The following is a 23,917-nucleotide window of genomic DNA, read 5'->3' as shown; positions in this document are numbered from 1 at the left end:
TGAAGCTCTATGAGTTCAATTAAAAGCAGCAAAACTGTCCGAACTATAAAATCATGAGAAACAGTAATAAATTGTTGTTTTAAGCCACTGAGTTCTGAGTTAGTTTATCACAAAGCAAAGACTAGGAGAAACGACTGTAACAAGATTTTTTAACAACTGTCATCTACCCTATGCTACAAGCATCACGATAATAGGAACCACGCCCAATTCATCTCTATTCTCATTCAGCCTTTTAAAAGCTTCACTTTGGCTGTGATGTTCTGCAGTTTCACTGTCACCCTGCTTGGGACTCACTCTGTTTTTCAAAGCTGAGGATGTATCTCTTTCATCACTTCTGGAAAATATTCAGTTATTATCTCAAGTATTTTCTCTTCCCCCATTCTGTTCTTAAGGAATACTTACATGTATGCTGGTCCTTCTCATCCAAGTCTGCATGTCTCCTAACTACTTTCTTATTTTATCATCTTTCAATGCCATTTATCTTCTGGGTAATTTCCTAAGATTCTTTTTGCAGCAATTTGATTCTCTCTTCAACCATGTCTATTCTGCTGTTTAACACATCTACTGCACCTTTAATTTCACTGGCTCTAATTTTAACTTGTAGAAGTTCTACCTTTAGTTTGCTTGATCTTTTAAATATTTTCCTTTTTTTTCCCTCTAACGTTTGGAAATTTTTCTTTAAATAATCATTTGAATCATATGTATCTTAAGGTTGTAGCTTATAATTCAGATGTCTGTATTTTGGTGAAAACTGAGCCTGCTGGGGTTTGCTGACTATTGCTCACGATGAATTGTTCTTTGTATGTATGTTTGTAAATTCTGGATTGTGTGCTATTCTTTATCAGGGTTATCTGTGGGAATACCATACAGTCTGGGTGGCAAGTAGGTCCTTCCAGAGTAGTTTTGCAATTGATTCTATCAGGTGCTCCCGGGAGTATTACAAACCCAGGAACATTAAAGTCGTGTAAATTCAAACCCCAAATACACATGAAGGCAAGCCTATGTGTATGAATTCTCAACAAGACTCTCCTCCAAACCAGTTTTCAAGATATATAAGCTTCTTTATTCTAGAGAGTGCAGGCAGATTGTTTTTCAAGTCTGTCCTTTCAGTTAGGATGTAGCCTGAGGGCGCTTTATAAGGAAATCTCAGTTCCAACACTCTGTAAAACCCAAGGCCTTATCTCTTACTCAATTTAGCTATCAAAACCAAAGTCCACTGGTTATAACGAACAGCAAATTCCCCTAGTGCAGACCCAATGTCAGCTCTATGTATTGTTCTGGCTTTCAGTTCCCTCTTTGTTTTTGTTTCTTAGGGATTTTCTTTACTTTCTTATGAATACAGCTGTGCAATTAAAAGGGTGTTTGTTATATTTCATCCAGCTTTCTGAAGTATTTTGTACTGGGACATTTTTAGATTTTCTAGTTCATCATATTTCCAAAAATGGGAGTTCTTATCTGCAGTGCTTAAAACAGCACTTGATAGATTACCAGCTGTCAACGGAAAATTCAACAAGGAACTCAATTAGGACTTTCGGGGAGTGGCAGACCTTTTAAATGTTATTTTCTAAATCCAATGCAATTTTAAAATCTACTAGTGGGTGAGAAAACAGTTTCAAAAAGAGTGAGCATAACCAAGGAACAAATTCGCAGTAATCCTATTATACTTTCCTCTGATAACATCTCAGATTTAACTACCAATAATTTTATTACTACTTCACTTACCAGTTCATCACACAATAAACCGATATGCTGTATAGATATACTCAAATTACATGGAAATACAGAGAGAAAACATTTTAAATTTGGAGAACATGTTGCTCAATTTCCTGGTGTACAGAAGTATCTCTGGTAAATAAAATGGATGAGAGAGCAAGAAAAAAGTTCTCTGGAGGAGTCCTGAGGGTCCTTCCCATTTATCATAAATGGTTCATCAAATTAGAAACAGGAAAAATAAGTTAAACAGTACTTCAAAAATTAACAAGAAAACTTTCAAGTGAAAGAAGTTCAAAAGGAGAGAAGACTGATCCATTTGTACCTGTATTCATTTACGCCATCCTCCTTCCTATTCCAGAAACTGTTCCTAGGCTAACCCCTCCCCTTATGAAAAGGAAACCCTTCTCTCTAATCTAATCAAGGATTTTGCTCTTTTGTATCAGCAATGTCCCCCTTTACTGAATAATTCTTAGCACTGTATAAATAAAATCTCTCACTGGAATCCATATCATCTTACAGCTACCACTCCATTTTCTGCTACTTTTTTTTTTAAGCAGAAATCCCTGAAAACAGTGGTCTATACTTACTGCTACTTATTCCTCACCCCCTATTTACTACCCAACCCACACTGCTTTTGCTAACACTCTCAACTCTCTTTTAAAACAAACAAACAAAAAAACACCAATCTTCTTAAGGATCACCAAGGCTTCTATCTGATCATTTTTCAGTCACTATCTAAAGCAACCTCTCAGCAGAATCTAACACAACTGGTTACCCCTGCTTTCTTGAAACACTTCCTTCAGTTCTCTTCCAAGGCATTCCAATCATCTCGTTTTCTTCGTATCTCAGTAGTTTTTTCTTTTCAGTCTTCTCTGCTGGTTTTTCTTCATCTAACTCTCTCAATATTGAAGTACACTTAGAATCAATTTGTATCATTCATCTCTTCAGTATCTACACTCACTCTATGGTGATCTCATCTAATCCCATAGCTTTGAATACAACCTATATACTGTTGGTGCCAGCCACAATCTCTCCTAAGCATCAATATCATATATCCAACTAACCACATGACATCTAGAAATGGACATCTAGTAGTCATCTCAAATTTAATATACCCTAAACTGTACTTCTGATTACCTGTCTCCTGTCCCAATCCTGGTCTTCCTATCTCTTTCCCATCTCAGTAAATGGCATTATACCATATACTGAACAGTTTAGGCCCAAATCTAAGAATCATTGTTTACTTCTCTCTTTGTCTTAAATCCCACCTCTAATTTGCCCATATTAATACTAATCAGTTCTACCTTGAAAATACATCCTGAAATCAGAGGACATTCAACCTCTGGTCCAAGCCAACATCTCTCTGTTTCATGACTAAAACAGTCACCTATCTTCTCTTCTTGCTACCAGTCCTGCCCCTTACTACAATTCTCCATAGAGCTGCCAGATATAATTCATATACAATTTGCCCATTTAAAGTGTACATTCTGTGGTTTTGAGTACCTTCACAGAAATGTATAACCATCAAAGTGAATTTTAAACTATTTTCATCACCTCAAAAATAAACACCATACCAAAAAGAAGGAAGAAACACCATACCCCCTTAAGTATTAACTCTCTATTCCCCCAATACTTCCAGCCCTGAGCAACCACTAATCTATCTTCTGTCTCTAAAGACTTGACTATTCTAGATATTTCACATTAATGGAGCCACACACAGTTGACCCGTGAACAATATGGGAGGCTAGCGTCACCGACCACCTGCGCAGTCAAAAATCCATGTATAACTTTGGACTCTCCCAAAACTTAACTAGAGTCATCCCTCAGTATCTGCAGGGCACTGGTTCCAGGACCCCCCCGACCCCTGCCCATGGATACCAAAATCCATAGATGTTGAAGTTCCTTATATAAAATAATGTAAAACATTGCATACAGTTAGCTCTCCTCATTAGAGGTATCTCATCTAATTCCATACCTTTGAATACCATCTACATACTGTTGATGCCAACCACAATATCTTCTAAGCATCAATCTCATAGATCTGACAATTAAGTTCGCGAACTCATCCTAGAAAAAGTGCTATCACTACGGTCACCTTCCATTTACTCCCCTTGTAAAGCTATGCACAGATGCCAGTGCCTAGTTCACCCTTCAAAGCAATTTTGGAACTCTTTTTCTGGAATGGCCATCAGAGCTGTCATCATATCACCCTTGATGTCCTGAATGTCAAAACGTCTTCCTGTCATATTTCCTTTATCTTCGGGTAAAGAAAGAAGTCATTGGGGGCCAGATCAGGTGAGAAAGGAGGGTGTTCCAATAGATAGATATTTGTTTACTGTCTAAAAACTCCCTCACAGACAGGGCCGTGTGAGCTGACACACTGTTGTGATGCAAGAGCCGTAATTGTTGGTGAAAACTTCAGGTCGTCTAATGTTTTTCACACAGCCTTTTGAGCACTTCCAAATAGTAAACTTGGTTAACTGTCCAGTTGGTACAAATTCATAATGAATAATCCCTCTGATATCAAAAAAGGTTAGCAACATAGTTTTGAATCTTGATTTGGACTGACGGAACTTTTTTGGTCGTGGACAATTGGCTGACTTCCATTGTACACTTTGTCGCTTTGTTTCAGGGTCATATTGGTATACCCATTTTTCATCACCAGTGATAACACAGCCCAAAACATTGTCTGGCCTCTCCAAAAGCTCTTGGCAAACTTAGACTCTCCTTTGCTTTTGTTCATCGGTGAGCTCCTTTCGGACCATTTTTGCACATACCTTTCTCAGGCCAAGATTTTCAGTTAAGATTTTCCTGTTTCTCTATCGATGTTTACTTGGTCTTCTATGCTTTTCACAGTCAGCCGATGATTTTGATACACAATTTGATGAATTTTGCAATGTTTTCATCAGTTCTGTTCATTACTGGCTGCCCTGACTTCTCTTCATCAGTGATGCATTCTCTCCCCTCAGAAAAATGTTTAATCCATGTACACTGCTGTTTTCTTCATGGTATTATCCCCATAAACTTGGACTAACATGTCTGGTTTCCCTCCCACTCTTGTCAAATTTAACAAGAAATTTAACGTTTGTTGCTCTAATTCAAGCTCAGATATTCTTGTGATGACAACACAAAAACATGCAACAATAATGAACGCCACTCAGCAAGACACCAGGCGTCGACACAAACACAGCTGTGAGACACTGATATACCAAGGTTATGAAACCTTACCGAGCTGTTTGTACAGCGCTGCCAATATAAGCGCACAAGGCAAGTTCGCAAACTTAATTGTCAGACTGCATACCCAACTGTGGATCAAAAATAATGTCTGAACTGTAGTTGGTGGAATCCGCAGATGCGAAACCTGGGGTACGGTGGGCCAAATGTGTATTTATTGAAAAAAATTCACATATAAGTGGACCCACACAGTTGAAACTTGTGTTGTTCAAGTGTCAAGTATAATTTGTGGTGTTTTGTGACTTACCCCTTACATTATGTCAAGTTTCATCTATGTTGTAGTATGCATCAGTACTTTATTCCTTTTTATGACCAAATAATATTCCATGTATACCACATTTTACTTATTCAGTAGATGACAAAACATTTAGATTGCTTAGCTCTTTATATATCTTAGATACAATTACCTTATGATTTGCAAATATTTCATTCTGTGGGTTGTCTTTTCATTTTCTTGATCGTACCCTTTGAAGTAGAAAATATTTTAATGTTGATGCTGTCCAATTTTATCTATTTTTCCCTTTATTACTTGAGATTTTGGTGTGATATCTAAGAATCCACTACCAAATCTAAAGTCAAGAAAATTTACCCATTTTAAGAGTTTTACAATTTTAGCTCTTATGTTGAAGTCTCTCATCCACTTTTGAGCTAAGTTTTATATATGGTGTGAGGTAAGGGTACTCATTCTTTTGAATGTGGCTAACCAGTTGTCCCGGCACAGTACGTTGTGGGGGGGGGGGGGGCGGGGGTGGAATTCCCAATCGAATGGTATTAGTATTCTTGTTTAAATCAGATGACCTCAGAAACAAGCTTCTACTTCTTAACTCTCAAGTGTATTCCAGCGATCAATATGCCTATCCTTATGTCAGTGTCTACAGGAGACATAATTAGTGTGCATGACTATAATGAGGGTCCTTTCATTTCAGGTTGAAGAACTGCTTTAAGCATTTCCTGTAAGATCTAATGATGATAAACTCTCTCAACTTTGACTTCTGAATATCTTTCTCCTTCATTTCTGAAGGGCAACTTTGCCAAAGAAAGTATTCTTGGTTGGCAGTTGTTTTTCTCTCAGAACTTTGAATATATCATCTCACTCTCCTCTGGCCTGCAAGGTTTCTGCCAAGATACCTGCTGAAAACCTTATGAGGGTTCTTTAGTAACGTGAAATATTTTCTTTCTCTTGCTTTCAAAAATCTGTCTTTGATTTTAGACAGTTTTATGATCATGTGTCTTGGAGAGGATCATTTTAAGTTGAAATTTCGGGAGAACCTATAAGCTTCATGAACTTGGATAGTCAAATCTTTCCCCATTATTTGTGAAGTTCTCATTAATTATGTCTCTAAATAAGTTTTCTGCCCATTTCTCCCCCTCTTCTCCTTCTGTCATTCAAATAATGCACAAAGTATTTTAATGGTATGCCAGAGTTCATATAGGCTTTCTTCACTGTTTTTAAATGTTTTTCTTTGTTCTCAGACTAATTTCAAATCATCTGTCTCCTACTTCATAGTAGTTTCTTCTGCTTGCTCCAGTCTGTTATTGACACTCTATGCATTTGCTTTACCTAAAGAGGTGATGAGTCTCAAATGTGTGGTTTCTCTCAATCCCACAGAATCAGGTTGATTTCCTGGGTGTGCTCACTAGTCATGGGCAAAGACTCACACTCACCATTCATACCCTCAAGGGCATACAAAGGGAGGTAGCCAGGTGGTGAGGATATGTTTGGGTGAGGTGCATGGAACTTGAGGTACCCATGAGCCAACTGGAGGGACCAGCAAGAAGGCATCCCGTGGCTCATGGCTGAGCTCCCTGATAAGAGTCCCCAAAGCAATTAGTAGGATCCATGTCCCTTTGATATGTTCCATTCCCAACCATGACTGCTGTTGTTTCAGCAGGACTGCCCGCCACCAAGTCATACATTTCACTACTCAGTAGTACTATAGAAAGGATGAAAAAGAAATGGGCCTTTCAGCGAGTCTCTCACACAGCTGGGGAAACCAGGTGCTCAGTCACACACTCTTACTTTCCCCCAGGGGAGAAATCACAAGCTGAGTAAATCTCTCTTGGCACTGAGCTGTGCCATCTTGGGGGAGGAGTGACACAGGTAAAGTGAAACTGTTCCTTTTATTGCTTTCAATGGGTCCAATCTTGGATATTTTTTCCTCCAAAGAATGCTGGGCTCCCGAACTTCCACAAAGGTTCTCTCATTTATGACTGTCTACAAAAATGTTTTTGAGGGCAAAATGGTAGAAAATTCCTGTACCACCATTTTGAAGACATCACCTCCTGTTAATTCTTTCTTTTGCCAGTTGAAATTTACTGTTGAGCCTCTATAGTGAATTTTTCATTTCAACTGCACTTTTCTACTTCAGAATTTCCATTTGGTTCTTTTTTTATTATAATTTCTATCTTGTTAATGATATTCTCTATTTCATTTGATACCGTCTTCATACTTTCCTTTATTTATTTAAGCACAATTTATTTTAGTTCTTTGAACATAATAATGACTGCTTTGAAGAATTTGCATATTAAATCCAACATACAACTATCACAAGCAATATCTGCTACTTTTTTATGATGTAATTTCTTTGCATGTCTCACAACTTTTTTGTTGCAAACTAGATATTTTAGATAATATATTGTACCAATTTTGGTATTGGTCTCCCCACTCTGGCACTTGGTATTTTTCATGATTGCTTGTTTGTTCTAGTGACCAGCTGGCTAGTTTTAGTTAATTCCATTCCGCTAATTCCCATGCTGTTAAGTCTCTGATCTTGCTCCTCTGGGGCCTCAGATTTGGATTTGCCCACAGTCATCCTGGGGTGAGAGTAGTTTTGACAGAGCACTCTGTGTCTTTCTCTGACCACAACTAGATGTTAAATTCCAGTAATTATGGCTGATTGCTCTACAGTTTTCAACAATGCACTCAGATATAAACTGCTCCATAGAATACATCAATCAAATTGAGGTTACTTTGAAGGGAGAGTTCCAGGTGTCAGTATTTTAGTTTTGTTCTGATCCTAGCAGTCTCCTCCCAGCAGTCCTATAGGTAAACCTCTAAGTCCAAACAATCTACCAGTCTCCTCCCAATTACCTTCCACCACAATCTGCACTGTTTTTTTTTTTTAATTAAATTTATTGGGGTGACAATTGTTAGTAAATTTACATAGATTTCAGGTGTACAATTCTGTATTACATCGTCTATAAATCCCATTGTGTGTTCACCACCCAATCTGCACTGTTTTTGAGAGTACCTTTAGGTTTGAACTTCTCTGCACTCTGTTGTAAATAAAGTCAGTTCCTTTGGGAAGAGATTATGAGCTGTTTTATGGCCAGATTCTCACTACAGGCAAAACCTCTGAGCCTTAGCTATGAAGCTGGAAGGATGGACAAACACATGCTTCTCTCTGAGTGACACCCCATCTTTAGAAGCTGAGCACTTGGTGGGTATAGGAGATGGTACAGAAGTCTCAGATTTTCTTGACTTGTTTCTCCTGGTGTGGAACCACCACCTTAAGCGCAAGAGCCAAGGCAAGACAATCAGGCTCCCGGTATCTTCAGCAGCACTGTGCCCAAAGAAGAGCCTCTATCCCAAGAGTAAGGGCTAGGAAAAAAGGGAGCCCCTCACACTTGGCCAGCGAAAGGCAGCTGGAGGCAGGGTAAGAAATGCTGTTCTCTTGCCATTCCCTATAAGATAGCCCTCCGACTGAGAGCTGGGACAGGCAGGTAATCGCGTCTTCCTGACTACACTAATCTGGAAAGGAATTACTATCTTGCTCAGCTCGGATAGAGGAGGGGAAAAATGGGTCTTGGTTCAAAAATACCACAGATTCTTTACCAAATTTTAGTAAATTTCCTTGAATAAATGTTTCTTTATTTGCTGTATGTCCTTTAGAACATTTCCAGAGACTTTAAATGTTTTTGTTTCTTTTTTAATAGTTATCACGTTTTGCTGGGGAGCAGATCTACAGAGCCCCTCACACTGTCATGCTGGAAATCTCTCTCAACTCAGTGAGCTTTTTAAAATGTAAACTAGATCACGTCCCCATTCAAAACTCTCCAAAAAGTCCTTTTACATTTAGAACAAAGTCTAAATTCCTATTTTTCAGGCTCTACAAAGTACTACATAATCCAGCCCCTACTTGTCACCGGGATCTCATCCTTTACCACTTTTTATTTACTTTATTCACTCTGTTCTAATCTCTGCCCTAACAAGGGTGGTCACATTCAGGGTCGTTCTATCTTCTGTTCCCTGTGGAATGCTCTTTCCCCAGATTTCCTCATGGCCATCTTCCTCACTTCATTGAGGTTTCTGCTCAGATGTCATTTTAAGACATTCTCTAAAATAGTACCTTCCCTTCACTCTTTATCCACATACCACACTTCAATTTTCTTTATAGCACCTAACTTTACTTATATTCATTTTCTTATTTGCTTAGAGTTTGTTTCCCCAATTAGAATAAAAGCTGTAAGAGGGGAGGGGGCTATGCCTGTTTTATTCACCATTGACTGTATCCCCAATATTTAAAATAGTACTTGGCACACAGACAATACTCAATAAAGACTTGTTGAATGAAAAGATGTAAGTAGGAAACGAAATGTTTTTAAAGTTACTTATATTTTTAATGATGTTAACAGATAAACTGGTTTTATTTATATCCATAAAGAGCAGAACAATAACGGAGTATGGGAAAAGCAGTTATGGTTGTCTGTTGAGCTAAAAAAATATAAACAAACAGAAGTGGCCAAAAGCGTGGAATTTAAATTTCCATTTCAATAATCCTAAACTCATTTTTATAAATAGCACTGCTGACCTGCCACTGCCCTAATGCTACAAACACCAAAAGAAACAATCACCTCTAATTCAATGGGAAAGTGAAAACAATACTAAAGTGACAAATTTATATTATGACCACTAGTTTTGAGAGAGGTCTTAGAAGTTCATAAGCAATCAAATTGAAAATCCTTAATCAAATATAAATTTGTCACTATCACTAACTGTAAGTAAAACTCTTCAGCATTAAAAAAAGAAAGGATATCATTTCCATGTTCCATTTGCACTCCATATACCTTCCTATTAAGGCCGAGTTTGCAACGGGCTTAGCAAGGCTAAGCAAAGGAAACTTAGGTTATGGAGTTTTTACCTTGAGTCCTGTTTTCTCGTCGTCACTTCCATTATTTGTAGATGGTGTCTCATCTCCTTGCCTGGAAACCAAGACAAAATCTTCACTATTAAGAGTGGATACTGAGTCTGAGGAGACACTGATTTTTCCAACAGAAGCCTTGTCATCCATGACTCAAGAATGAGGATCAACTCATGAATGATTAAATATTTTAAAAATGCCTGAAAAACAAAAACCATAAAGATACTCATATAGAATGTCTGCCAGATATTTAATTATGCTCTAATTCTTACAAAATACATATGGAAAAGCTTTAAAAAAAAAAAAAAAACACTTCCAAAATATTTTCCGAAGACTTTCACCACTTACACTTTTTTTATTCCAAATAATTAGGGAGCTTGGTGTTATTTAGGGCCAAGATATTTCAGATTTCAAGTAAGTAAATAAGACATATTCTCTCGAGAATAACTCTGCCTACCTACAGTAATTTATTTGGCATATGTTGCACTTCTATTCGTGGCTTTTCAAAATTAAAGTACTAAACTTCTGTTTTCTACTCTTTAATTTGCAAAACTATACACATAGATGATACTGCAAGCACTTAAGACAATAACTAAGATTTTCCTAACATTATGGATACTTAAATTTAAATACTAACATGTTTTTAAGAAACAAAATTTCATATTGACACACCAAATTCAACAGCAGGGCAATCGTAAATTCTAGAGCTGGTAAATACCTTCCATAGCAAGAAATCAGAAGTCTATTTAAAACTCAATCTTCCCATTTCACAGTTTCTTAGAACTCAACTCAATATGAACATTACCAATAAAAAGAATTTCAACCCCAAAATTCCCAGCAAGTATAAAAATGTGTCACTTTTGGAAAGCCATTCAATTATTTATTGACTCCTGGAACAAAACTCAAACTCATCTACCATTTAATAAGCTATTTCTGCATACTTTGTGGCAATGTTCCCATCTGGTTGTCAAAACAGCAACAAAACAAACCAATTAACAAAAGTAACCTTAGCTCTATATGCTTGTCTTGTACCTCAAAGAAGTGCAAGTTCTGAGAGTCTGTTTAATCCCTCCAATTAAGAAGTCGTGATTTACATTTTGGATTTTTAATTGAACATATATTGAGCATACACCATATGCCAAGCACTATTTTCCTCTCAAAGGCTCACATCTAGGTAACCACCTGGTAGCAGGAATCATACAATCCTTGAATTATAGTTGGAAGCAAACTTAGAAATCATCAATAATGTTAAACAAATAAGGAAATGGCAACTCAAAGAGGAGGTCATTTAACTAGGTATAACTAAGGTTCTAATTCTGAATCCTTTGCTGCTTTCTATTTAAAACTAATTCCCTTGCTTGATGGCTATCACACCTCTCTTTTTCACAGAACTAAATCTAAATTCACAGTGTGTGGCAGTCAGGACGTTTCAAAATGTACTTCTGAAAACTTTTTTTTCTTAATGTAGTTTTGCTTCTTCATCCATTCAATGAATACTTACTGTCTAGTGTATACAGAATGGACTACGGTAGAGAAATTAGATTCTTGCCTAAAAGGAGTTTATAGTTTAGTTGAGAACAGAGGTAAATTGAACAGGCTAATAGGTACTGACTTATGGTAATGAAAACTAAGGGAACAGGTTGGGAGAAAGGTTTAAGACATGGAGAGTTAAGAAATATATTAGAGGCGGTAATGTTTTTGCTAAGGATATATACAGACGGTCCCTGAATTATGATGGTTCGACCTAAACGATTTTTCGACTTAATGATGGTGCAAAAGTGATACACATAATAAATTACAAGATACTCAACATTTTCTTATAAAATAGACTCTGTGTTAAGTGAGTTTGCCCAACTGTAGGTTAATGTAAGTGTTCTAAGCACATTTAAGGTAGTCTGGGCTAAGCTATGATGTTCAGTAGGTTAGGTGTATTAAACACATTTTCGACTTATGGTATTTGAACTTACAATGGGTTTACTGAGACGTAGGCCCATCATAAGTTGAGGAGCATCTGTACTTTAATACCTCCAGGTCTCTGGACTCATAGTATCCTCCTTCTGAAGTGCTTTCCTTCCTTTTGTACTCCATCAACTCCAACTCAGCATTCATGCTCTAAATCCCCCTGTCCTTGGAGCCTGCCCATTTTTACCCCAGAGCCAAATGAATTACTTGCCTTATTTCTGTTCCCCCAGCATTTCACAATTTTTATAATACCTATTATATTGTATTAAAATTTACTGGTGTATCCTAATTTAATCACCACGTATCTATTTCACAGATGAGGAAACTGAGGCTTAGAAAAGTGATATAACTTATTCAAGGTAATGATTGTAATATAACTGGTTACAGGTAAAGCCAAAAACTGAACCCAGTTATCTGTGATTCCAGAGGCTATGCTCTTTCCATCAAATTATGATGCCTTTCCCACGCCACAAATTGGGGTCCTTTCCAAAAATATGCACTGTGGTTAAAGGAGTCTTTATCTTTTTTAGAACTTGTATTTTAGGTAAAGTTTTCATGCTTAATCAGTCTTTTTCCCATTTTTAAAAATGTGACTGGCCAGCCCGGTGGCTCAGGTGGTTGGAGCTCCATGCTCCTAACTCCGAAGGCTGCTGGTTCGATTCCCACATGGGCCAGTGGGCTCTCAACCACAAGGTTGCCGGTTCAACTCCTCGAGTCCCACAAGTAATGGTGGGCTCCGCCCCCTGCAACTAAGATTGAACAAGGCACCTTGAGTTGAGCTGCCGCTGAGCTCCCAGATGGCTCAGTTGGTTGGAGCACGTCCACTTGGCCGGCCGCAACGTTGCCAGTTCAACTCCCGCAAGGGATGATGGGCTGTGCCCCCTGCAACTAGCAACAGCAACTGGACCTGGAGGTGAGCTCGGCCCTCCACAACTAAGACTGCAAGGACAACAACTTGACTTGGAAAAAAGTCCTGGAAGTACACACTTTTCCCCAATAAAGTCCTGTTCCCCTTCCCCAATAAAATCTTAAAAAACAAAAAAATGTGACTAACAGTATGATAGCAAAGGGCCTGGGAAAGCCTTCTAAAGCTATAATGTCAGAGACACTGAGAACTTTCTATAATACTCTAGACTCAAAAATAATATAGTTTGGTATTTACAATACGGAACTGAGAGGATTTGGCAGGCTCAAAGTTCAACCTATGTTCTTTGAGGAGGTGATAGGGAAATACACTTCATAAGATACTTGACTGTTTGTTTTGGCACCTGAAAGGAACTGAATCACTCAGTGAGAATGAGGTTTAATCAAAACACTAAGCAGTACAGGAATAGTGATACAGTAAGACTCCCCTTCTCTGGCCTCAAAGGGCAGAAGTGAAGAGGGAGCCCATGAGCGCCCAGGGCCCTGGGTAAGACCACCTCTTCCCTGACCTAAACAATAAAAAGGTGTCCAGAACTTGGTGTACTCCTGACAAAATTCTAGATTATTCAAAACCTCCGTCTTAAGACCATAAAGTCTAATTTTGTTTTTAATCCCTAGTTACATCAGTTACCACAAGAAGCCCCTTACTTTTAATTCTTCATCCTTCAGATTGTAATTTTAATTTCTCATGGACAATAAAGTTCAAACTTCCTTCCCAAACACCCTAAACTACCATCCCTCTTCCTACCTTTCTCTATGCCACCTATCACCTTTTGACACACTTTACATTTTAATCATTTGTTTTTAAGTATCATGTAAGCTAGGACCTACAATCCATTGAAGACAGGGATTTTTGTCTGTTTCAGTAACTGATGTATCCCTAGCACCTGTAGTAATGCCCCGCACATAGTAGCTGTTCAAATATTTGATAAAGAAATAGGATAGGGGGGAGGCGGAAGAAAGGGGGAAGAAAAAAAAAAAAGAAACAGAATAAATGGCAAATAAAGATGAAAAAAGAGCCACCCAATACGAAAGTAAGACCATATTTTACCGACTGACAATGAGAAGTCATATTTGCGATGATGAAGCACACAAAAGTTAGGGAAAACCCTATTAGAATACTGGTTCTACTACATATTATACTACTAATGTGAGTGAGGTCACGCTGAGCCTGTTTCCATAACGAAAATGGTGAACCATCGACTCCTAGAGCCATTATAAAAATTACTAAGGAATATACATGTATGTATATCTCTCGTTTACCGATACACATAGGACATTAGAAGCCCAAATGCTTACAGGGTTTTCAAAAACTAACTTCCATTTTTGAAAGAATTAACAAGTACCAACTGATTTAGTAATTCGATTTAGGAAACACATTAGGGCAGAAATACACAGTTTTCCTAATTCCACATTCTAATTTGTTTATATCTAAATAAATGCAAAGGAATACTTTGAATAAAGATGTATCTTTGTATAATACTTTACAAATTACTAAAACATACACATTATCTCATTTTATCATCCTAACAATTGTGTAACATAGACAAAGGATTTTTATGCCATTTTAAATAAGATGATATACACAAAAAGACCCTGATATTTGGTAGGTACACACAGTTTGTTTTCTTCTTTTATACAAATGATGAGCCTCAACCCTTATAGTTACCAATAGGGCCAGTTTGGCAAGCGCAAATTCAGGGATTTGCTTCTCTATATCTCCTTTAATAAGTCACTTCAAATGAAAGTTAATTTTATAATTATGCAGTCTCCTGCATCAAACCTGAAAGTTCAACGTTATATTTTTCATTACTTCTATCCTTTTGTTGCTTTTATCCTTATCGACACATAAAAAAAAATCACTAGAAGGATTTTCTGATTGAAAATTAGTATCATGATATCAAACTCTTTATAAACTTTTGCCCAAATTCACTGCTCTGTGCCATAAGTGACAATTTTATGCTCAACTATGCACATCTGCAAAGGTTTCAGCAAATAATGCACCTTAATCTTGCCAAATGAAGGTTCATTTTTATTCTCACTCTCCCCTGAAACACTACAGACCCAGATAATTGAGAGTGAAATGGAAAAGAACTATGATAAAGGTTTTTCTTACAGTCCTTTGAAAGCAGTTGACTCCTGGATAATCAGTGTCCACTTTTTAAAAATTTGAACTTTTTTTTTTTTTATGGACAGAGTACTACTGGATATTTGCATTGTTTCTAGTTACTAACATCATTCAGAACAGTAACATAAACAGTGAACTTGCAGTGGCATGGATTTGCTAATGTGCAAGGAGAGGTCAAAATCACCTCCCAATAAGTGACCTACCTAACTTGATAAAAGAGGTATGAATGATACTTGTAACTGAACTTCACGTGCTTGAAACAAATAAAATGTGCTAGTCCAGCCACTATTGCAGGGCTCTGGTTCATCTTTGTTTCCTGAAGGAGTATTAACTGCATCCACTTCTACCACTTCTCACTAGCAGTCCCTTCCAACAATCTGGTTTCCCTACCTCTCACCAATTCTCACTGAACGTTTTCTTCTAAAAATCAGCAACATAATTTCAAAATCCAAAGAATTCTTTTCAGCTCTCATCTTACTTCCATCAGCTGAAATAAATGAAAATGCTGACCATTTGCTTATTCTGAAATTCTTATCTTTTCGTTTCCATTTTCTACCTCTGCCTACCTTTTTTCAGCTGTCATTTAGGTTCTTTTTCTTCTGCCCATTCTTTATATTCCATCCTGTCCCTCTTCTTTTTCCACATTTCCCCTTGGCTATCTCATTAGTTCACGTGTTTATAACTTCTCTTTACCTTTGACATACAGTGATACAGAAAATAAGACAAGCAAACAAATAATTACAACATAGTTCTGGTAGAAGAGAAGCACGCAAAGGGTGTTATGAAAATGCATAGGAAGGCTCTGCTATACGTGTCCCATGGTCATCTCAGAGTCAATGCCACATGTCCAACGCAGAGCCTCATTTGTCACATACCCATATTCCTCCTCGTAGGTTTCCTCCTGGTTAACTCCTGACCCAAGACACAAACGTCAAAAAAAATCCTTGACTCCTTTCCTCATTCTCCTTTGGAGTTCTAATGGATTTTAGTTTCAAACCGTGTACCCCAAATCTACTCCTTTTCCACTGTCACTCATGTCAGACTTGTTAGTACTTTATTCTCTTTTAACTTAGCTACAACACAAATCTCCCTTTCTAGACTCTCTCTAGTCTTTGGTTATCAAGGCCTCATAGTTAATTTCTAAAATTCAGATGTGATCACATATCCCACACCCCTTCCTCAAAACTTGATTGCTCCCGACCGACAACAGAAAAAAATCCAAACTCCTTATATCATTGGTTCTTCAAAATCTGGAGCCAATCTACCTATCATTCTAGTCTTATCTCCTATCAAACCGTACTAGACAACCGACTAAATATGTCACACATTTTTATGCTTTCAAGCCTCTGCTCATGCTCTTTGCTAAACTAGGAATGTCTTCACTTCCCCAGTTAGTCCTTTTCCCCCACCAAAATCTGGTGATACAATCAAATATTCAATCTGCAATATTCACTACTTCCCTGCAATATTCACTACTTCCCTAAGTCTTTTTATTTGCTTTGCTTTTTAATTCTATCACAGAATTATAGCATTAATCGCATAGTAAAATGTTACACTGCACTGTACTGGTTGACCATTCATTCCAGAAACAGTTGCTAAAAACCAATTGCTATAAACCACCACGGTAAATGCTACGAATACAATGAGCAGAGTCCCTTTGAGCTACCCATGGACAGGGATCTTAGATTTTAGTCATACTATCTTCATATCCTTGCCTACTGGCAGTATGCAATATATTTGATTGAATAAAACTCTTTCATCAGTGTTTAACTGACAGGGTCTAGGTAATATGAGGACAAATGACAAATGTGCCCATCAAGTTCCCAACTGTCACAGTTAAACAACACTGGGTCACAAAACACAGCTTGGGTTCCCTTTGGACCAAAATGCTTATTACTTCCCACACAATCCCCATCATTTTTGTTGTGCTTAACCAGGGAGCAAATGAGTACAGCTTTAGGGAATCTTAAGGGGGGTACTTAAATCACCTGGCTAAAACTAAAGAGACAGTAATACTTACTAGTTCCTGAGTTCCGATTTTATAGCCAACATGCTACTGAGAGGCTTTTACATGCATTATAACTAATCTTTACCCTAACTTTCCCAGATAAGCATTAACTTCATATTACAGACAAACTGAGGCTATACTGGTTCTATAATTTGCTTAGGTTCACAGAGAAAATTGTGGAACTTGATCCAAACCCAGGTATCTAGATGCCTCTGCCCTTTTCTGAACTGTATTTCTCCTCCTTGGTGTTCCTATCTCCATCCTCTCCCCAATACTTCCTCCACGCTATTCCCATTTCTATCCTTCTACAACACAGATCTGATAAGATTACTCTTTGTTCAGAAAAAGAACAAGACAGGAAGTAACAAGAATCAAATTTCAAAGATGCCGTAGCAGGCCAATTCCTGAGTTTGTAGCCCTTTAAAATTAATCAAGCTGAGTACAAAGAAGTTACAGAATTTTTTTAAATTATACTATATTAATCTCAACTTTTTTTTTTTCCTCCTGGCTATGAAGTTCGTTTCCCTGCATTGGTTTTCACATGAATTTCTCACAGCCTATCTCTGGGAAGGGTGGGACAAATCTAACAAAACTCAATAGGAAATCATCCCTTCTTTATAAAAATAAATTCCTTTCCACCACTAATTGCTAAACAATAGACGTGCCTTTGTTCAAGTCTGACTCTGAATTTGGGGGCTGTTTCTTTAAATTATTTTAGTGAGCTAAAAGAACCATATTCATTTAAGCCTGCTCAATAATTTCAGCATAGCTTAAAAAAGCAAAAGCAAACAAAACTTACTCATCTTGGCCCTACAGCACTTAAAAGAAAAACCAACTTATCTAAAAGTGACTCTCAGGCAAACTTGAACCTACAATGACTATGAAAATTTACTTATTTAAAGTAGGAAGCGATTCCTTTAGTTCAATTCCAGATGAACTATAAAAGATACTTTAATTATAGGAATATAGAAGTTTCTAAGATTAAAGTTCTTTAATTTTTAAAAAGATTTTAAAAGTTTCAATCTCAAATTTGGCTAAATCTACATAACATAAACTTTATCATTTTAGCCATTTTTAAATATAGTCTGCAACACTATGTACATTCAGTATTGTGAAACCATCCTCAACATTCATCTCTAACTTTTTCATCTTCTTCAGCTGAAACTCTGTACCCATTAAACAATAACTCCCATTCTCCCAGGCAACCAACATTCTACTTTCTGTCTCTACAGATTTGACTACTCCATGTACCTCATATACCTACTGGAATCATACCAATATTTGTCCTTTGTCACTGGCTCATTTCACTTAGCACAAGTTCTTCAAAGTTCATCTGTTGTAGCATGTGTCAGAATTTCCTTTCTTTTTAAAGCTGAACAACATTCCAGAGTATGTATATACGTTTTGTTTATCCATTCATTGATCAATAAAAGTTTTTAAAGACTGTAACTTAATAAGATCTTTAGGATAAAACTCAGGAAAATCAATACAGTATAGTTCCTAAAAAAGACAGCCAATGTTTTCAGTTATTTTCTCATGAGTAATCAAACTTCATCAAGATTTTTTAAAGGTAACAGTGTGGTATAATATAAAAAAACAAACGGAGTTGAACTTCTTGGACCTTAGTGATATGATATGGACGATGTTGTATCTTTAGTTTTCTTGTGTAAAATGAGGGGACTGAACCCTTTCTATTCTTTTGGGAATAAAAGTATCCAGGAATGGGGTGGGGCTGAGGGTTTGGAGGGAATGCCTGGTGCTTTCCACTCCTAATCCATGATGTAAGCATAATTAGTTCCACTTTTACAAATGAAACTGAGTCTCAGTGTCATTAGCTTACCTGCAGTCATACATTCAGTAAGTGCAGGACTTGGGATATCTATATCTTTCTGATTCTGAAGTTTACACTCTCCCCTCTGTATCTTGATACCACTAATTAAAGGTACAAGATGTAAAGAGGGGATGAAATTCAACTAAAACAACTCATTAACGCTGTGTTAAGTGTAATATTGCTGATACCTGACAAAATAAACCATATAAGTGGTTTCCCCACGGTCCTGTGGATATTTCAGGAAACAGTTTAATTTTTTTCCAGAACTCTAGGTATGCTTCACTTCAACACAATTATCTCTGAAACTAAATATTTAAATTATTTGGATGCCATTTCTACAATAGAAATCTATCTCTGGGAACACAGGGAAAGTTAGCTTAATATTAACGTACTACTCATTCACAAGGTCAGATTATATTTCTGACCTCACTAGTATAGATTTTTTTTAAAAAGGTAACCTTGTCTTTTTCTGGACAGATTTTTAAAGCATAATTTAATTTACATTAGTGTTTTATAAATACAAAAAAGTGAGTATTTTTGAGCAATTCAGGATCATACCAAAACTTTTTCTCCTTTTAGGAAATTAGTCGTATGTTCCTTCTCATCCATAGTGAGAAAATGAAACTGTCCCATTTAGAATATCAATCTGTCTATGTTTACATCTGAAACAATTATATTATTCGTTTCTCCTTAAACTATGTGTGAATTTAATGCCAACCAAGCAAATCATTCAATAGATAACTAAAGCCTAAGATAAATGCAGTAAATTAGTTTCTCCTTTCTATGACCTGTTTGATTTTCAGGGGAATATGTACAGGCAAACCACAAATGTCTGGCAGACGACACACGTGTTTTTGCACCTTCTGATAGAAGAAGGCCCTGGATTCATAGTTACACAAGGATGGTGGGACATTTTCTGAGCACCTTCATTCACAGCACTGGAATAGGCATTGTGTAAGATTTTAAAAATTCACAAGTAATTAAGTTCCACAAGTGTTTTTAAACCTATGTGAAAAGATCTTTCCTCACTACCAAAAGCAAAAATCTGAAAAGACTTTCTGCTAGGGAATGGTTTTAGAAATCAGATTTTCCTTCAATTGACAGAGAATTAAACTGGTAAGTACAATAAAGATATAAACATTTCTCTTCTGCAGATGTATCAGAGCTCTACTCAGACAATAGTGTGTCACAGCAAAAGGGATTTACGTGACAAGTTCCTACTCTTACATTGCCAGAATCTGTTCAGCATATTTCAAGGGCATATGGGAGTTTATTAGACTACAGTAAAAATATTAAAACGATTAACTCATGGCTCTTCCCTATTGTAGTATTATACAAATGCCCAGCATTTAATCCAATTTAGCCTTGAAATGCTGTTTAACACTCTTGATGATATTTAAAACATGTTCCCAAACAAAGATTCTGTATAGCAATTCCTTTTCTTGATACGAAGGCCACCCTCAGAAAATGGAAAACAAGATTATAACCATAGCTTGATGGTTATAATTACCTAAATGTATAAATAATGTGAAAGGGGAAAATAAATTTTAAAAATAGTCAAATTATTTTTAAGCTTTAAGAAATAACATTTTGTTAAATTTACTACAGAAACTAACTTGCTAATGCACCTTAAGAAATGCCAGATTTCAGTATGGAGGAAAATTTATTGCTATAAAGATTAATAGATCCCAATGAGTAATGACTTATAACATAAAAGCTGATGCAACTTTAACTGGTGATAACATAGCCATGCATTAACTCTTGAGAGGTGCAAACCTCCAAATTTAGCATCATAACCATACAATTAAGAAGATACACTTCTCGTGTTTTAAAGCCAACCTAATATATACTATTTAATGTCATGCATGAACTTATAAACAAGTTTTATTTTTACTATTTAATGATCCATAGAAAAAGGAACTGAGGGCAAAGTTAGGCCCTATAGAATTCTACGATGATAGAAACAATCTTTAAAAAATTTTCACCGATGAATACCTCAGAGTATTACAGTTGCTGTGAAGAGAAAAACTTCCAGGCTAAATTCTATAAACTAAAGTGTTCATGACTTGCAAACTGCCATATTTGGTCAGTCTTTGCACAGGAAGAGAAACAAGGCTGTTAGAGTCAACAAGGCTGGTTACAATGTAAGTTTAAATGTCTACCTAGTATAGTTTTGACTTACAAGTTTTCTAAAGAATAATGATCTCAGGATCAACAGAAAAGTGGGGGGGAGGGACAGAACAAGGTAACCAAATTATTGCAGGAAAGGAACAGCTGTTAAGTTCATATGGTGTTTTTTCATGTATACCAATGGACACAAGAGTCCTTAGCCTTGGATTGTCTTTCTTTGGGATCTAACTACAGAAAACCAACAAAACAAGGCAGTTACATACAAAGCACCCGAATGTCATGCCCACCTGTTTTATATACATTGGTTAAATTGGCACTTAATATTTGGGTTCTATCTCCAAGAAAGATTTTTTAAGAATTGTATATTCATTTATTCCACATGCTTGAGAAGACTAACGATATCTGATTATATTGAAAATGACAAAGATAACATTATGGGCAGCCTATGTCAGAACCCCAGCACACCACTGTCTATAAAGACACTCAACAGTAGCAATGGTTTAAACGAATTATTTTCTGAAGGCTGTACTCAAAGGTCACTTGTTCAAACAATTATTGTGAAATGATGAGACCTTCAAGGTAGGCTTCATTTTAGCTGGAAACATGTTCAATAAAAGATAGTGACTTCTTTAAAAGAATCTAGGCTGTAAAGTTTAGCTGGAAATACACGCAATATGATACAATGACTACTTGAAAGAATCTGATCTGTAAAGTTGGGATGTATTTGTGGAAAATCATGTCCCCTCACGTAGATAACGTGTAATACATTTCTTTCAGTATGCAGCAGAAAAGATAGGCAGCAGGTATCTTCACTTTTACAGTCACACTAAATTACCATTTGACCCAGATTAAGCACCTGTAAACCGCTAATAGGACACTATGTCCAAAATGCCAAAATACTTATAGTTGATGGGTTACCTAACCAGATAAATATATATCTTAACGCCAATAAATTAACTGTAAATTGAGTTATAAAACTAAAACAACAAAAAGGAAGTGTACCAAACATAGCAACAGTTGTTTTAATTACGAATTTGAGTTAAAAACTACATGTGAATTTTAAATGTTACCAATAAACACAAATCAATCGTGCATTCAAATTTTATTAATGCAGACTTAGGTCTACAATGAAAGACCAAAAAAAAAAACTCTCCTTTATTCATTTACAGTTTTAGTAAAACTTACTTAAAAGCCTCCTATATATGTATATATACATATATATATAAACATATATATATATATATATATATATATATATAAACACTTGAATTAAGGCCAACAAGTCTTTTTGTTTTTTTAATTGAATGTGCACTTTGGCGACACTTAAGCTCTTTTTCAACTACTTTTCAAACATGAGTTTAATGTGACACAGTTCAATTCACCTCCATTGTTTTTTACTTCCTAAGTAAACAAAGCAGCTGGAAACACACACACACACACACACACACACACACACGCTCAGGACTTACTACTCCAGTTACACATATGTGAATACAGGTGTTTATTGAAATGAAAATATCAAATGAATTGTGAAACCCAGTCCCAGGCAGTTTTTTCCATTGATAAAAATGACGAAAGCTAACTAACATCTCACATTCAAATTGGGACAGGGTTTTAAACCAACAAGTAGCGTGAGCACCAGCCGCCTGACCGCTTGACACACTGTCCTAAGACATTTGCTTCCAAGATAAATTAAAGGAATCCCCGAGTAACCCTAGTATGGAGACGCAGGTGCAGATGGCACTAATCTGAATGTTACCGACCAAAGTAGTACCAGACGATGGACAGCGAACTCCTGGAAGAAGGGTTATCCTCTGGCTCAATACCTAAAACCCCGAATGAAGGTTGCTGAGAATCAAGGCACAGCAGGTGTTGGGAACAGATATTTACAGTAGATGGGGAGCGTGGGATGCCAGGGACACTTTAACTGCAGGCGGGGAAAATGAGACGCTAAGGCCAACATCAGACTGCCGACCTGAAAGAAGGCAAGTCTTTCAAATTACGCGCAGCTCAGGAAGGCAGCCCGAGGCCGAAGCCAGCCTAATCAAATACAGGCCCAACCAGCAACGGGGAGAAACTGAGGCGGAGGGAGCGGAGAGATTCCCACACAGGACCTGGCCCCAAACGTGAAAGTCAAAAGACAAACCGGCTTTGCTGGGGGGGAGGGGGGCCGCATAGGGACCGCCTCCAGTGCAGGACTCGGAAAACAGACACCCACCCAGACAGGGGGAACCGGTTTGGGCAGGGGCTCCGGGAGCTTTCCCACCTGCGCATGCGCCCTCTCCCGTAGCTTCCCCCTCCCCCCAATCACAGCTCCCCTCAGAATCCTGCTCATCAAGGGAGCTGAGCGCAGTCTCTCCGGCCCAGCCCCGTGGGATAAGAACAACAGCTTGGTTCCCCGCTGGGGCCGTCAGAGGACTCCCCCCGAGCTTGGTGGAAAGGTGGGAGGAGGAGGAGGAGGGGAAACGCGGCCCTACCCGACCCGCCGTCTCCTCCTCCGCCGCCCGCGGTTCTCCGTTCGCCGTCCCGGAGGCTCCACCGCCTGGGCCTCCCCAGCCGCCCTGCCCCCCCCGTCTCCCCGCCCCCTACTCACGTGAGAGCGGCTCCTTCCGCCCTCCGCCCGCCTCCTGCCCAGTCTCATAGGCTCGCGGCTAAGCCGCGCCGCCTCATTGGCCCAACCACAGGCAGCGAGAGCGTACTTCCTCTCCTCCAAGCCCCGTCTGAGCTTTCAGCCCACCTTAGGAGTCTGCGCCTGCGCGGAATCTGCACTGGGAGTTGTACTGAGCGCAGAGCTCAGGCAGTGGCGGAGTGACTGCCTCAGACCTAAAGCAGGACTTGCGGGAGAA

At 37.8% G+C, this 23,917-nt stretch overlaps 1 protein-coding gene across 5 annotated transcripts in view; it reads right to left on the bottom strand.

Moving 5' to 3' along the window:
• Positions 1-23,917, bottom strand: part of RABGAP1 (RAB GTPase activating protein 1) — a 149,256-nt gene that overhangs the window by 115,271 nt on the left and 10,068 nt on the right. For 2 of the 5 annotated variants that reach the window (XM_081067053.1, XM_081067052.1), the window contains exon 2: positions 10,089-10,288. In XM_081067053.1, the coding sequence (XP_080923179.1) occupies positions 10,089-10,238 (150 nt within the window). In that variant the 5' untranslated portion in view covers positions 10,239-10,288. Of the gene's footprint in view, positions 1-10,088; positions 10,289-15,668; positions 15,796-23,548; positions 23,652-23,917 lie in introns of those variants that run through there. The other 3 variants (XM_081067051.1, XM_081067050.1, XM_081067054.1) reach the window with 3 other exon arrangements.

Source organism: Rhinolophus hipposideros (assembly GCF_964194185.1).
Source record: "Rhinolophus hipposideros genome assembly, chromosome: 11".
Classification (NCBI taxonomy): Eukaryota; Metazoa; Chordata; class Mammalia; order Chiroptera; family Rhinolophidae; genus Rhinolophus; species Rhinolophus hipposideros.
This window is presented reverse-complemented; position numbering and strand designations above follow the sequence as displayed.